Source organism: Macrobrachium nipponense, chromosome 40 (genome assembly GCF_015104395.2).
Source record: "Macrobrachium nipponense isolate FS-2020 chromosome 40, ASM1510439v2, whole genome shotgun sequence".
Lineage (NCBI taxonomy): Eukaryota > Metazoa > Arthropoda > Malacostraca > Decapoda > Palaemonidae > Macrobrachium > Macrobrachium nipponense.
The window spans coordinates 37309617-37326096 of NC_061101.1; the positions used below are offsets into that span (position 1 = coordinate 37309617).

The following is a 16480-nucleotide window of genomic DNA, read 5'->3' on the forward strand; positions in this document are numbered from 1 at the left end:
TCATGAGTACCTTATACATATTCCGAATATTCGCTCCCTACTCTAATACTAACTCAGACAGCAAGATTGTTGGGTTTAAAAATAGAATTTAGGCCAAAGGGCCGAGTATTGGGACCTATGAGGTCAATCAGCGCTGAAGGGAAATTGAGAAAGATTTGAAAAGGTGGTGAAAGGAAGAAAAACCTCTGTTGCACAATGAGTCCAGTGTTAGGAGAGCGTGGAAAATAGGATGAGAGAATATGGAGAGAATATGAAATCAGAAAAGTGAGAGAGAGAGAGAGAGAGAGAGAGAGAGAGAGAGAGAGAGAGAGAGAGAGAGAGAGAGAAACACAATCGTCTAGGATAAAGAGAGAATATAAAATCAGGGAAAAGAGAGAGAGATAAAATCAGGGAAGAAGAGAGAGAGAGAGAGAGAGAGAGAGAGAGAAATTACGATCGTCTAATATCTCCACATCCGCAAATTACAGCAAGTTAAAAGGGTATTATCTTAACGATAATACTCGTATAACTCCGTACAGCTATGAACAACCGAACGAGAACTTGTTGCTAATGCGATCGACTCCTATAACAACATCACTTTATTGTATTGATCAGCGTGTGACAGTGATCGAATCCGATAGCAACATCCGTTATTGTATTCATCCGCGTGGGACGGTAATTACTGTATTCATGTTATAAATGCAGCTGAAGCTAATAAGGCAAAATTACGTTCATCAGCAACCTGGACAGAAGTCCCGAGCTTATGTATGAATTCCAACGCAGCCGTGGTAAAAGAAACTAATAGCATGAAAGAGCTCATTACTGTTGTTTTCACACAGACAAAGGATTAATAACGTATATAAAGTGTAAGGTTCGTAATACCTATGAAAACGAGTGAAAAACGAACGGAATCCTAAATTTAACGCCATCTAACCCGAGGGAAAAAACTAGCTTCCAATGAGACGTATCAGTCAAATTTTGGTCTTAAATTACATCGTAAGACGAACAGTATGACTTCGTTACATAAGTTAAGTATCCAGATATTCATTAATATGCTAACTAAGGACAAAAACATTAGCCGAGACCAAGTGATATGGTTGAATCTGAAGCCAAGGAGAAAAAAAAAATAGACTAGCCGGCATCCTTGTCTGTCTAAACCACACCTTACAATAGTGCTGTTTGACGACAAGCTAGTGTAATTATAATTTAATTGAAAAGTAATAAAATAAATAATTTAAAGGTAATTAAATTAACTTTATTAGGCCTAATATTAATTTCAGTTGTCATTGTAATTTGATAATACGACTGGTAATAATTTGTAACTGTAATTGACATAAGCTCAATATAAATACTGACGGCAATAGTCTGTTAAACGTATGAAGACGTCATACATACAAATTCCTTATATCTGACATCTGATATATGCCCCAAGATAGATACCTCATTGACTATATTAAATGTCAACATAGTTGAAGACACGTCTCCTTTAAGACGTTTGTACAAACTTGGCATAAGTGAGTGTTGTTACGTTAGTCATTTTAGTCAATAAGGAGAGAATGAGATGGATACGGCGACGCAAACCCGTATCCGTCATCCGCTGATTCCAGCGTGAATGACTGCCGAGTTTAGTGTTTATAACTACGCCAATAGATGATACCTATAATACAATTATAATGCTTTAGTCGGACAGAATCCGATCTTCATTCTGTTCGATTACATTCATATTAATTATCCTCAGATCGGATTCTCGTTCGTTTTCAATTACACCTGTATTGAATTATCCGAAGTCAAGAATGCCTTAAGCCTACAGCGTTAGCCAATATAAAAATAACTACCGATATGTTGTACCGCGAATACTTTAGGTTAGGCTAGGCTACTGAATATGCATACGATATATCATCGTGAACGCTAGGCTAACCGTAGTTAATTTTATTCGATTTCTCTTCATACTGAATATCGTAAGTCAATATGCATTGAACGGAGAATTAGTTGATATTAACAATTATCGTATCGTATACGTAGAGGAAAGTAACCTTAAAAGACAAGGAGCATATCTGAAAGACCAACCCTGGCCTAAAAGCTTCTGATGCAAGGAACTCGAAGCAGGAAAGCCTAAAGATGCTCTAAGGACACTGTGCCTCTAAAAACTACTACTTTTAATAGAAAACCGACCCGAAGAAGCCTGCACTTCTCTTCCTAAACTAAACACTATGTAGCCTATTATCCCTACTCGTCTATATCTGACCTAAGTTTTTATCATCCTGAGAACTTACACATCGAGGGAAGGGAATCTGCTGCCAACACTGCCTGCTCCGCGCCAGGGGGGACGGCGGATCCTGCCCGTGGGCTTTGCGGATCCCATAACCCCCAGCACCAGGTTAGGGCTGATTCTGGAACAGGCAGGGGAGCTGGAAAAGAACGATTAGTAATTTCAGTATCCCTATTGCTCGATCTATCCTCACATAATCTTGACCTAAAATCGGTAACAGAGATGTCATCGAGGGAAGGGGAATCTGCTGCCAACACTGCCTGCTCCGCGCCAGGGGGGACGGCGGATCCTGCCGTGGGCTTGCGGATCCCCATAACCCCCAGCACCGGTTAGGGCTGATTCTGGAACAGGCAGGGAGCTGGAACAGAACGATTAGTAATTTCAGTATCCCTATTGCTCGATCTAGCCCTCGCATTTAAGTCTTGACATAAAATCGGTAACAGAGATGTCATACTCGATGTCAGCGTACTCTCAAGTCTCTTAAAGAGCACTGTCTCTAAGTCTTTATCTTGATCTACGTTAGTCTCTTCCTGCCTACAGTTACTTCTTAATACGAGACCTTTCCTATGTTTGAGATACCCTAACATCTGGTCCAAAGACCACTCTGACATTCCAAACATCTGGTTTTTACATTAATATTGAACAGGCCTACGATTTACGCATAAGGAATGACTATCGTGTCATAGGGTACTCATCCTTTTCTTGCATTGTTGGCAAGACGATACGTTGTTGAACTCCCGCTCGTCGTTTTCTGTGATGATGTCGTGGCCGAGGATGCAGGTTAGTCGTTGCGAGCCTGTGTTGTTTCTTACTTTGCAGAATCAATGTCTAATGACAAGGTATTAAGAGCAATCCAACCGTAATCCAAAGGGATGCGTAATTCGTCACCAAATTCAATCAAATCAAAGGTGCAAATGAAGGCCGGGGCAAGACCAAAAAGGAGTTCGCTGTGGATACATCTGTACTCCACCGCGAACGATAAGTGATTGACGTGAGAGGGCAGGTGTGACCGCCCGTGAGGCAGGGCTACTAGCGGTGGGCTGGTAACTAGGTAACGAGGGTGATTGCCAGGAGATTGGCAACACTGATCGTTTATTTTAACCAAAGATTTGGTAAATTTTTAATAAATGATGGTTCGGGCTGGTAAGTGACCAGGGCTAGTTCAGGTGTTCAGGGGGTGTATTGCAATATGAATGGTTATTATACTGTTTGGTGGTTTCATTAGTTGAAGAGAGATATTAATGACAATTTATGGCTTATTGTGTGCTAGGAAAAATGATTGCTTGGCGCTCGTTCGATACTCGTAAGACGGGGTAAGAGCTGAGAATGTAAACAATCGATTGGAAGGTTTGTTTTTTGTTTGTTTGTGTATTATAGTTAATGATTAATTAATAATTATTTGAAATGAGTACATACTGATTATTTATACATTTTATTGCATATTCTAAGCCTTTAGCTCTTAGGTTTAGATGTCAGAATCATAAGACTAGGCTACAGCAGCAACCGGTAACATAGGCAGGCTTATTGCTAAGGGACATATGCTAAAGTCCTAATATATGCAGTAAAAATGGGGTTGAACAGTTTGAACATTACATGCAGTTGAATATTACTCAAGTATGTACAGTATTTTGCCTTTTTGGAGTCATATTTTCTTATGTCGTAAACCCAGAACATGTGTTTTAGGCCTGGAAATATAATTTTACTGGGGTGTTTTTGGAGGGCTTGGACGGATTAGCCATTTTACATGTAAAATGGTTTTTTCCGCCAAGATACGAAAAACTCTTGATACGAAGGCCGTCTCGGAACGGATTAATTTTGTATCTCGAGGTACCACTGTACATTAAAAAAAGACAATTCTTCATCTTGGACTTCTCTGAGCACTGGAACCATTTGCTGAATTATATACATACAAGAATCAAAATAGATTATAGAAAATTAAAAAGATAATGTTCACATCAGCACACAAACAAACACTTATTGAATTATGGCTATTAACTATAAACTACACTTCACAACTTACCATCAAGCATCTGGTCATCCTCATCATCACTAAATGCCATCCTGTCATCTATATTGTCATCATCAAGTGTTTTCCCTCCATGAGTAAGGAAATCCTCATCATTAAGGTTGAACATTGACTTCTGAAATAACAAAAAGATACTAGTACTGTATTTTTTCCTCATTTCCATAAAGAAAGAAAATTTAAGTAATTCCAGTGTCCTCACTCTAGTTTATTTCCACAAAACATATCAATAATATTGTTTCAACTTTTAAAAATTAAAATTATAATGATAACGTACCCTATTAGCATGTTTGGTCTTCACAGCAGCCAATCTGAGAGCTATTTTCTTCTCTGGGTCTAAGGTTGGGTCATTCTCACCAATACGCCTATCCACAAATAAATTACTTTTGTGGCGAGTTTTATATTCCTGCAGGAGTGTCTTCTCTCGCTGAAATCAATCAATAGTAATTAGTGAAAAGGAAAAATTATTATTTTACCTTTAAAAGTTTTAATTTCAACTATAGATTAGCCACCAAAGAGGAAGTACATTAAGAATTACTTTATGGCAATACATTAAGAATTACTTTATGGCAAAGCTGGAACACAGTCATTAAAACTCTTGAACAAGGTCGTTAGGCAATAACTACCGTCCGGTAGGCGGGATCTGGAGTTTCTTATCTTGCAAAGTGCTCGGAATTACAAGAAACCAAGCACTCGGCGAGCACTCGAAATTCCAAGGAATTCAAGCCCTCAGTAAGACTCCCAAATCTCACAAGAAGATCATTGGGAGTAATCCCCTCTCGATTTCTGAAGAAGTCAAGGAGGATCAGGGACAGAAGCAGTCTTAGATACAAGCATCTAAGAAACTGGATCGAGAGTGCAATTAACCCTTAAACACCGACTGGTCGTATTGTACGTCAACTAAAATTGTCTGTTGGGTGCCAAGTGGACGTACAGTACATCAACTACAAAGTTTTTTTTAAATATTCGCGGAAAAATAGTTATAGGCCTAGTTTGCAAAAGATTTTAAATCAAGCGCCTTGAGGGATGCTGGGAGTTCACGGATCACTACGGATCACGCTGTTGTTTTGTTTACAAGCATTACCCAGCCACCCATGCGCGAATTTCTTTCTTCTCGCACTAAATAGCATGAGCGACGCATCGTCAGAGAGCAATTTCTTGACGGATTTTCGACCAAAATGGTCGAAAAATGCAATTTTAAGCTCAAACCCTTACATTCTAATAACATTCAATCATTTACCTTCATTTAGCAAAAAACGGGAAGTCTCTAGCACAACATTTCGATTTATGGTGAATTTTTGAAAAAACTTTTTCCTTCTCTCTGTGTGCGGTAACTCTGCTGAAAATCTCAGAATTTCTTTAGTTACCTTGTCATAATTTTCGCACCGTTTTCTATTAGGCCTTACATAAAGTGTTATTAGTACATGAAAATGTCCACAATTTCTTGTAGAATACAACAAATATAACTCATGTTTGTAGCTTTTATCAGTTTTGAAATATTTTCATATAAATCAAGACAAGTGCCAAAATTTAAGCCTGCGGTCAACACTGACTCGACCGAAATGGTCGAAAAATGCAATTGTAAGCTAAAACTCTCACATTCTAACATTCAATCATTTACCTTCATTTTGCAACAAACGGGAAGTCTCTAGCACAATATTTTTATTTATGGTGAATTTAAAAAAAATTTTCCTTCCCTCCGCGCACGGTAACTCAGCTGAAAATCTCAGAATTTCTTTAGTCACCTTATCATAATTTTCACACCATTTTATATTAGGCCTTACATAAAGTGTTATACATGAAAATGTGCGCAATATCATGTACAATACAACAAAAAATTACTCATGGTTGTAGCTTTTATCAGTTTTGAAATATTTTTATATAAATCACAATAAATAGAAAAAATTTGACCTTCAGTCAACTTCAACTCGACCGAAATGGTCGAAAACTGCAATTATAAGCTAAAAAACTTAGTTTAGTAACATTCTATCAATTACGTACCTTCATTTTGCAACAAACGGAAGTCTAACACAATATTTTGATTTACGAATTCATGCATCATTTTGTGATAATATTTTCTCTGTGTTGCTTTGATCGTTTTACAATTGGATGTATACCAAAATCATCGCAATTTAGTGTACAATACAAAAAAAAATTATTAGCTTTAACCATTTTGCTCACAGCGCAATTTTATATATGAAATTTTTTTTTTGCGCTGTGATATATTCTATTATTTATACATGATAATTATTTTTTTTTTCATTTCTGATGGTTGCATACTAAACTTCAGGCAATGACGAAAAAAGGAGCCAAAAGTTAACTCTTAATCTTAAAAACTAAGCATGCTATGATTTAAAAAAAAAAAAAAAAAATTTTATGCTTCGACGCTAACTCCCGAACACCGCCGGCATACGAGACACTTTAGTAAATAGAGGGCTCGGCATTTAAGGGTTAAACAGAATGCGCACTTGAGGCTCCCAACACGCAACACCCCATAGGAGAATGCGAATTGGATCCACCCCCAAGGCGGGAAGAGCCACACAGAGAACCACTGCCTCCTTGGAGAGAGACATTCCCTTAGAAGTTCTGTAGAACTTTCAAAGGGAACCTTTCCTGCTTCGCCAGATTTTCGAATCCCCAGAATCAGGACACCAGGTGGGAACCTGCCAAGCACTGGCGAGCACTCAGCAAGTGCTAGCAGTAGCACTAGCAGGAAGAGACGAAACGTGTGTCTCGTCCTTTCTCTAGCCCCGTGCCTGGATTAGGATGGTGAAAGGTCTCTCCGTCAGCAGTTCAGGATGCTCACGAATTGTTAGAAACATGAGCACTCAGAACAACTCATGAACGAGCATCCAACACAGCACCCGTCTAGAGGCAAACCCCTAGACTGGTGATAGGAATGCAAACTGAAGCCTGCACTCCTCCCACAGCTCCAGAAACACAAGACCCAGGGATATGTGAATCGGTTCCCGAACCCAAAGATTTGGGAAGAGTTGACAAGAGATCCCATTGCTTCCTCAGGAGGCAGCCCCTTAGAAATCCTGCAGGAAGACTTCTTAGGGAGAGAAGCTGCCTTCCTCTTCTTTGGCCAAAGGGGTAATCCAGTTTCCAGGGACCTCCACGAGCCTCAGAAAAGGAAGGGAAGGGCAGCGGAGGACAATATTTCTTCCTCAGGGCTTCTGCTAACGGATATTGATCATACATCAGCAGGATAGGCAGAAATCACAGGGCAGCTGGGAGTAGAAGCTGCCCCGTGAGAATTCGTAAGGGCAACAGAAGCAATCTAACATGCGGCACAACAGGGGTACAGCACACACACAAGGGGCAGTGCTGCAGCATTTTGGAGTGTCACAGGTACACTCCCGAGGGTTATGATCAACCAATACAGTGAGATATCCAACAATCTAATGCTGTGTACTATGACTGTTAACTGTCAACCTAAATAAAAAAGAAAATATTATTAATAAAGGATACTCCTCTCGTTCCGAAGGCCCCTGAGAATAAGTCACCCAATCGCCAATGGGGGGGGGCCCTCCTTGCCCGACAAACGAACAAAGAGGGCGAAGGAGATATTTCCTGAAGGAGAAAATACCAAAAGAATAGATATGTACTGGGAGGAAAAAAACGGAGGGCGAACGCTTCAAAGTTTCCTCCCAGAAATTCTTGAAAGCATAAGCGCAAATAACTACGTATTCAAAAATAATAAAATATAGTCTCGCCCTAATATAAAAAAGGTGTAAGGATGTGATAAGGGTGTATGTTACACCCTTGCCGCCAATCCCAACAAACACACTCTGGGGTAAGGCAGCTTGCAAGACTATTATCATAAAAAGTGAGTTTGAATATTAATAAATATCAAGCAGGGTTGAATATTAATATCAGACCCATTATGTGTATTTAATAAAAAAGAAAATAACAAAAGAAAGATCGCATCAGGAAAATGGAGATTAACGATGGTCAACAAGAGCTCACAAAAGATACATCGTCATTGGAAGATGGCCGAAAGCAAAGTGGAATTTTTAAATCCGGGTAGGCAGGTCTTTCCGCCTACCAATCGGTATTTACCACCTAACTAACTTGTTCAAGAGTTTTAATGGCCATTTGTTCCCAGCTTCACCATAAAGTAATTCCTAATGTAAAGGACAGTAGGTTTGTATATCATGTACAGACAATTAGACTTCCTTATATGAATTTTTCACATGCAGTAAAGCTCCATAGAAGAATTAATGCAAAATCTTCAAAACTACAGTACGTACTCCAAAAATTTAGTATACAGTACAGGCAATCCACAGCTTACAACGGGTTCAGCTTACGACGTTAAGAGGTTACAACGCTTATCATATTTATCAGGAATTATTTCCAGGTTTACAACGCATGTTCCAGGGTTACAATGCCAATCTGGCAGAAGAGATATGTCTCCAAAAATGCAAAATAATCAATATTTGAAGGTTTTTTTATGAAAAAATGCTATTAGAATGCAGTTTACATAGTTTTTAATGCACCTAAAGCATTAAAAAAGGTGTTTCTTAGGATTTTTGACGATTACCTGGTTTACAAAAATTTTCTGCTTACGGCGCGTCTCAGAACGGAAACCCCTGTCGTAACCCGGGGACTGCCTTATACTGTATATGTATACAATTGTGTGTGTACATGGAAAATTACAAAATCAAAATACACAAACAAGATAGCAGCCTAACATGAGAATACAGTGTGGCACTTACTTTTTTCAGAGCTTTTGCTCTTGCTATTCCAGGCAAACCTCGGTCTTCTTTCCTTTTCCTACCCAAAACATCATGTTTCGATCGATTAACATGGATTTCAAATGGGTTTATCTTTTCAGCTGACTGATTTTGTGCCTTTCCTCCAGTTTTTGGCTTGAATTTGCTCTTCTTGGCCATGGTCTCAAGATGAAAACCTCAACCTGATTAATTTTAGAACATAAGATTACAGCATTATTGTACTTTTGTATAAAAACAATTACAAACAAAATTTTCCTTGGTGAAAAACCTATTAGTACAATGAATTGCAAATAACTAGTCTTTTTAATACAAAATTGCTGTCACTGATTTATCAATTATACAATAACAAAAACTTTATTTAAAAGAGCATTACAGTACATAATGGTGGCACTTTTGTATATAATGCACATCACAAATTTTTTGAGCAACTTGTATTTTTCCTAGGTATACAATCCATAGCCTATGTAAGAGCACTTTTCAGCACAAGCCAAAATTGGTTGCTGAAACTTACAGTAGTAACAGAGTAGTTGATTGGGTGAATGGGGAATCCCCCTCCCCTGCTGACTTTTCATCGTCATGCACTTTCCCATCAGGTGCTAACTGGGACAGGTGAAGTAGAATTTTGATAAAATGCTCTGGTTTGTGTACCTTGGAAACATACAAATTATACTTATAAAAAATCTGTGATTTGTTCCTACAGAAATATTAATCATTACCTTTTTAGTATGTAAGCTTTACTCCTTTCAGAGGTAAAGGAGTCTCTAAACTGACTGGCAAGTGAATCTCCAACCAGAAATGTCACATTCCCATTCACAATATCAAGTAAGGATTCTGTGACCCTTAAGCCTCCTACATGACCCTACATATGGATGCCAGATCAAACAGAGCACTGAGCCCAAGTGAAAATTGACTGTATTCTCACTCATTTAGACAACTCTTCAGAGAACAAAGTGCAATCCCTAACAGGAATAACATAGGTCAAAAGATAATAGCTCTTTACTTCCCACACAGGAATACAGAACTGCAGAGTCTATCCCTAAAGGCTGTACAAAACAAGACATATGCTCACACCTCAACCGTTATGCTAACTGGAATGATTTGTCAAGATTGGGACTGGAGGAACAAATGGGTACCTTTTAGCTGCACCTCCCAGCCTTAAGGTGAGAAATATGCTATATGCCAGTGTTGTCCAAACATTTTCACCTATTGTACCCTTTATTACCTTCCTATTGTTACGTAACCCCACCCCCTTTGCCCACCATGGCTGACCAAACTCAGTTTTATTTAGGATAATCATGCAAATAGTATGTATATTAATTATGAAAAGACTGCATTATAGGAGTGTTGATCAATAAATTAAAATTTATTACACAAATAAAAATGATGATTTAATAACAAAATGCTAGAAAATTACTTACACAACTTAATGTGAGATGTGAGGCTGATGTTCACTGATGGGATGTTTCTGTTGTGTGTGTGTGTTCCTTGTTTGTTCATGTACCCTCATAATCTATGTTGCAGGGGTAAGCAGACCCCAGTTTGGACAACACTGGTATATGCAATGGTAAAATGGATACAGAAGACCCTTTAGGACCAGTGTGCAAGGTTGGGATGAATTTCAGTGTTTCACTTTTAAGATGTCTGGGGCTTTATTTAAAACTAGGATGGCAGTCCAAGGGGGAAAGGTTCTCTACCCTTACCCAATCAGGTAGGGCCAGTGCTGTTAGAATAAGGAAGGAAGGGTTATGATGCATCTCTTGTAATCTACATGACTTAAGGCAATCTAGGTCACCCCCAAATCAGATACAACACAGGGTCCAAGGTTAGGTTAGGTGAAGAAAGGTAAGACAGTCCCATTAAGATGCATCAGTAATTGGACTATAGTCTGTTAAACATTCGAAGATCACTAGGATGGGGTGAATAAGAAATTTCCCAGTTGACAAACATCTCACTAAATGTATAGGCTTAAAAGAGCCTACTTAAGTGAAAATTTTCTCAAGTACAGCCATGAGTTTCAAACTGGCACCAAAAACACTTTTGGTTCCATATATTTTCATTAGAAGTCTAATTTTGTTTTTAAAAAAACAAAGATATAGCATAATACTGGCAATGCCAGACTTGAGTTTCCATAACACAGTCCACAATACATGGTCAGCATTGGGCTATTAGGTCAGCAGTCACTTTAGTGGCTTAAAACTTACCAAACATCTACTAAAGAGCAATCATGCTCTATCCGCCATTGTGGTAAGGCTGTATGGAAAACCAAAGCGGAAACAGCTCTCCCCACCTACATCTCCTCTCAAGCCAAGTAGTTACAATATTTTAAAATAAACCTGCTTTAAATTTTTGAGATGCAACAAGCAGGTCCCAAAACTGAAATTGCAAGGTCATAGCTCATCCAGCTGAAGCAACATAAGTTTCATCTTAAAAAAAACTGCTAAAGGGAAAATAGATGATTAAACTGCTTGAAAAAAGATACTCCTGAACACACCCACATAAAACTTAATTTTTTTGTTTGTGTATAAATTCAGGCACTGTTGGTGTTGTTTATTATTCCCACAAGTACTGCAACGAAAGCAAATAAAAGAAACCAAAATTCCCATAATGCTACTTCTTAAGAAAATTACTTATAGTAAATGACAGGTCTCAGGCAAAACCATGAAAAGGGGTTAAGCATTGAGGGAAAGATTCAAGTGGCTAAATAGACATGACTTCACTGCTTTTCCTACCTGGTCACACCCTAGCCATTTATGGTGACAGCATTCTTCAAGTGATACGATTATTATTATACTTTGAACCATTACTGCATTTAGGACTTGAAAACATAATATGACAATTTGTCGAAAATTGCATTTTTCCTAACTATACAAACCTGAGGTCCTTTAACAATAGGAAGTAGCTAGCGGCAGCTGGGACAGTCGTAAGCTTCGAACAAGGGGAGAACGGTAGTTAACTGCTTGTCCGATCGTGCGCGCGCCCGCGCGCCTGAGAGGTGAAGAATCACTTTTGCTTTAGGCCCATGCAAAAGTTGCAGAGTGAGGGGTGGCATGAGGTGGGACTATATGTAAAGGAACCATTCAGGTTTGTATAGTTAGGAAAAATGCAATTTTCGACAAATTGTCATTTGTTCCGATAACGTAATACAAACCCTCGGTCCTTTAACAATAGGAAGACTCACTTATTGGTGGGAGGAATCTGAGTCTTTTTGGTGAACAGACTGGTGTTCGTCCAAAACCCTGGAATAATGCCTCCCTGGTCGTAAGAGCGAGGGAGGGATCCAAGCCTCTGTCCGATTGATCGGGGTGTGCACCGCAGGATCAATGGTCAGACCTCTGGGCCAAGTACTAAGAGAGAGGCAAGCGTATCTCTTCATACCAGCAAAGCAAGAACTTGTTCCTGTTTGCAAGAGACAATCATAAAATTATGGGTTTTGTCTCAAGTTGGCATCCACTCCTCCCCCTTGTTGGAGGAAGTTTGGTGGATATTTACTCCTATCCCTACTGAAAGGGATAGGATGGTGCTCTATTGAGTAGCTCACCTGCATCTCGTCCTTACCCAGCAGGGTGACGACCGTATTCCTCTACCCCACAGGTAGAGGGGAGAAAAGATGGAAGAGGAGCCAGTCACACTCTCATTCACTCATCCATTCTTACAGTCACACCAGGACTCGATGCTGTTCAGCCTGCGAGGGTCTGGGTTTGCTACACGTGTTGAGCAGCCACGAAGGTAGAAGGAGGTGCATGTGGTCTGGTTGGACCAGACCCCTGCCTTCAGTACCTGCGCCACGGAGAAGTTCTTGCAGACAAAGCAACATCTCCTTCACATCGAAGGCGGTGAAATCCATTAGGGAGGGGATTGTGAAGGACTCGAACCGATCGTCAAGGACTGAAGGGTTCCGATACTTCGCTACGAAGTTCGGTACAAAATCGAGCGTTACGGATCCCCATCCCCTGGATGCTTGACTTCGCAGGAAAAGTCATGCAGTTCCCTCAGAGGAAAAGAAGGGAATAGTCGCATGACCTATCCCTCTTCTCGACTTCGGTGATGTCCAGTACCCATACTGAATCTATTCCGTCTGCAGCGAAGTGTCTGCATCCTCCTAACCCATGCAGCGAAGTTCTTCTCGGTAGTGGATAGGACACCGCCACTCGATGGTGGGTGTTGAGGTATGGGTACTGGGACAAGCTATTAGGACAAAGTAATGATTGATCGGATTCACCGAACTAAGTCCACAGCGTAGTTCGTAACTGACTCGGGCGCTCTGACAGCTGCCGACTGACTGGTTCGGTAGTAAGGCAAGTTGTCCAAGCATCCGAGTAAGTCACGTGACTTTCGCCCTTTAAAGGGTTATGCCGAGAGACCAAACAAATAGTGTATTTGTTTGTCACCGATGCCGGACGGTGAGGTGATTATTCTCTTAAGGCACGTGCCCAACAGGCGAAAGTCAATTGCCTTCTAGAGACCGAGGTCCCTGAAGGCAAGACATTCTCATAGTTGTTGAATCTCAGCTAAGGAGAAACAACACTATGTGCCCCATTGAAGACAAAGGTAGACATTGAATGCAACCTACGTCTTCACAGACGAATCGAGAGAAGGATTCTCAAGATTCAGAACCTGTGCTTACAAATGACTGAAAACGCTAACCGCTATTTCATTGCTGTCCGGTGAGGAGACGTCGTTGCAATGAAAGCGGGGCGCTTTTCAGTAATGAAAACACAGGGGAGAGCCGCCTGAAGAACTGCTTCTCATGGGCTGAACATTTTGGAAAGTAGAGCTGTCAGGTCGGAGAGTAGGAGATGTCTTCTGACACATCTGTTTAATTTGGGGTGAACAATGAACAATTGCACACCTACGAATACAAGATATTTTGAAGACAAACTCAGATGTCTGCAAAATCATTCGCATTATCGCAGTGCGATGCAGCGGGAGACTAGTACAGACTTCTGTTACCGTGCGGTAAACAGAAAGATGAAAGAGTCCAAGAGATATCTCTGTTGAAAATTCTCGCAATGTCGAAGGCGATGGAATCGAGCGTCACAGCAGTAGATGGTCCTTCATTATTGCAAGAAGCAGTTAACTGCCGTTCTCCCCTTGTTCGAAGCTACGACCGTCCCAGCTGCCGCTAGCTACTTCCTATTGTTAAGGAACGAGGGTTTGTATTCGTGTCGGAACAAATACTTACTTCGAAAGGAAAGTAGAGGTCTTTAGCTCCGTTTCTCACCAACAACAAGTCGCGACTGATGCCCATCTCTGATGTCAGGACGGGTTATAATGTACTTTTTTGGGGGTTGTTCACGTTGATCGTACATGGTCCACTCCTGTACCATGCGGTTTTTTACCCTAACAAACCATCAGTACACAGATACCTGCCTCTGTCAAGTCCTCACAGTATTAGCTAGCTAGCCTAGGTAGCTAGGTATAGGCCTACCTATGGGAGGGGATAGTAGGTAGGTAGCCTAGTTACCTACCTTGTAGGTTGTACTAGGTATAGGGCTAGCTAGTAGTAGTAGTAGTAGTTATGGGTCGAGGCAATGCCTTTGCAACGGCGCCTCTCAATCTTGGGTATTTTTTGTTTATTTGTTTAGCTCTTTCCTTTTTTCCTCTCTTTTTTTCCACATCAAGTATATGGTTTCTTTTCTTATTTCGTTGTTACCTGAAAATAGAAATCTTCCAACTACGTCACTTTCCTTCTCTTCTAGGTTGTTGTAGCCCTATGCTTTAAACGACGTTCTTCCTATAAGTACCACAGTATAAAAGGAAATGAAATATGTCTTCTACTGTATTATGGCATAAAGGGCAACAGGTGTTCTCATTCTGGTGCCTTTTTGCTATATTTAAATTAAGAGAGTTGGTTCTGGCTTTGAAGAGAAGTACTGAACCAGTAGAGTTGTCATAAATTTCTTCATCTTTTATTTCTCTTTTCCACGTTTTATATATGTTCAGTCACTTTATTTTCCAAATCTTTCCACCTCTCTGTGTCCCATATTCTGGCTTTGTCCTTTATTTCTGTTCTGGACATTCCTTCTAATTTTCTTAAATTTATTTTAATTTCATGCATGTACTTTTCCACTGTTTTCCACATTTTCTTTCCTTTTCTTGCATATCTGTATATTCTTTGTAATTTTCTATTTCTGTGTCTGTTAGATTAACAACATTGGTTCCGTATAAGGACTGATGGTAGAGGCTATGTTTTTCCAGAATGTTTTACCCATTACCTAGGTAGAACTTTGTTGCAGCTTTTTTCTATCACGGAGTAGGTTAGGTTGGCTAACTTCTGTGCTTTATTCAACATATCTTTTTTCTGTAGCTTAAACAGATTTCTAGAATCATTTATTTCTTCCTAAATAAGTTATTGTTTCTCCCTCCCCACTTTTATGTTCTCTATCTCTTCTGGTTTATCTTTCATATTGAAAATAGGTAATGATGCTGCTTTTCTCCTTTATTTATTTCTAGCCACATTTGTTTCCTAGGATATCTATTAAAATCTTTATGTTTATTCTTGCATCTTCTAGTAGGTATATGGTATTAGCTACTTGCTAGAACTAATCCATCGTCGGCGAAGAAAAGTGTCCCTATCTTTACTATATTAGGCTAGGTCATTTTCAAGTCCTGTCATTAGTTTGAAAAAAGAAGTAGAACCTGTGCAGCCTTGCCTATCCCACTAGCTAGTAATTCCCATTTCCTGTTCGACTCTCCCCTAGGGGTCTATTATTGTGCTATCCCCTCCCTATACTAGTAGCTAGTACCTAGCTATCGATTACAGTAAAGCATTTGACTCAGTAAAACGAGAAGTCATGAAAACAGTTCAAAATACCTACATCCAAAAATCATAGAGGCAGTACCTAGTTAGGTAATACTACCTACTATAGGTACCTACTAGTAGTAGGTATTACTATTATAGGAGGTAATGGTTTTCTATTCCTGTAGCTCTCTTCTACCTACCTAGGTAGTACCTTGTACCTACTAGAAGGCTACATTAGCTAGGCAACCTACGAATACCTAAGCAATACAGATACAAATACACTTTAAAATATTAACTTGCCCTAGGTAACATATACTAACCTTTTACGTATTTGCAATTCTTTCCCTGGTAACTAGGCTAGCTCCCTAGATAATCGTAGACGTGCAGTAACTTCGTCTCTGCACACGTTAGGATGGAGTAGTAGTAGTAGTATTAAGAGGCTCTACTCCCTTCATAGCAGCTCTCTCACATTACTTTATTTTCATTCTTCTGATGGATACTGCATAAAGGTAAGTTTATCATATTATCAACGTATGCTACGCAATAAAATAGAAACTTTTCCCAACTTTCATTTGTCCCACCAAGTTCATTCTACTATGTCTTTCCTATAAGTATCCACGGTTTAAATTTAATTAGCTTCTCTTTCTTATTCCTTTTGTCCAATATTTTACTGTTTCTCTTAATTGCCTTCGTCTCTGATAAAGTTGACTAAACATATACCGGCTGGG

At 39.6% G+C, this 16480-nt stretch overlaps 1 protein-coding gene across 1 annotated transcript; it reads right to left on the reverse strand.

Moving 5' to 3' along the window:
• Nucleotides 1–4236: 4236 nt before the first annotated feature.
• On the reverse strand, nucleotides 4237–16224 carry LOC135212341 (nucleolar protein 14-like). The gene is made up of 4 exons (XM_064245745.1): nucleotides 16073–16224; nucleotides 8993–9192; nucleotides 4549–4698; nucleotides 4237–4389 (listed from the first exon to the last, which is right to left on the reverse strand). The coding sequence occupies exons 2-4, from the start codon at nucleotides 9167–9169 to the stop codon at nucleotides 4258–4260; spliced, it is 459 nt and encodes a 152-aa protein (XP_064101815.1). The 5' UTR covers nucleotides 9170–9192; nucleotides 16073–16224; the 3' UTR covers nucleotides 4237–4257.
• Nucleotides 16225–16480: the final 256 nt, after the last annotated feature.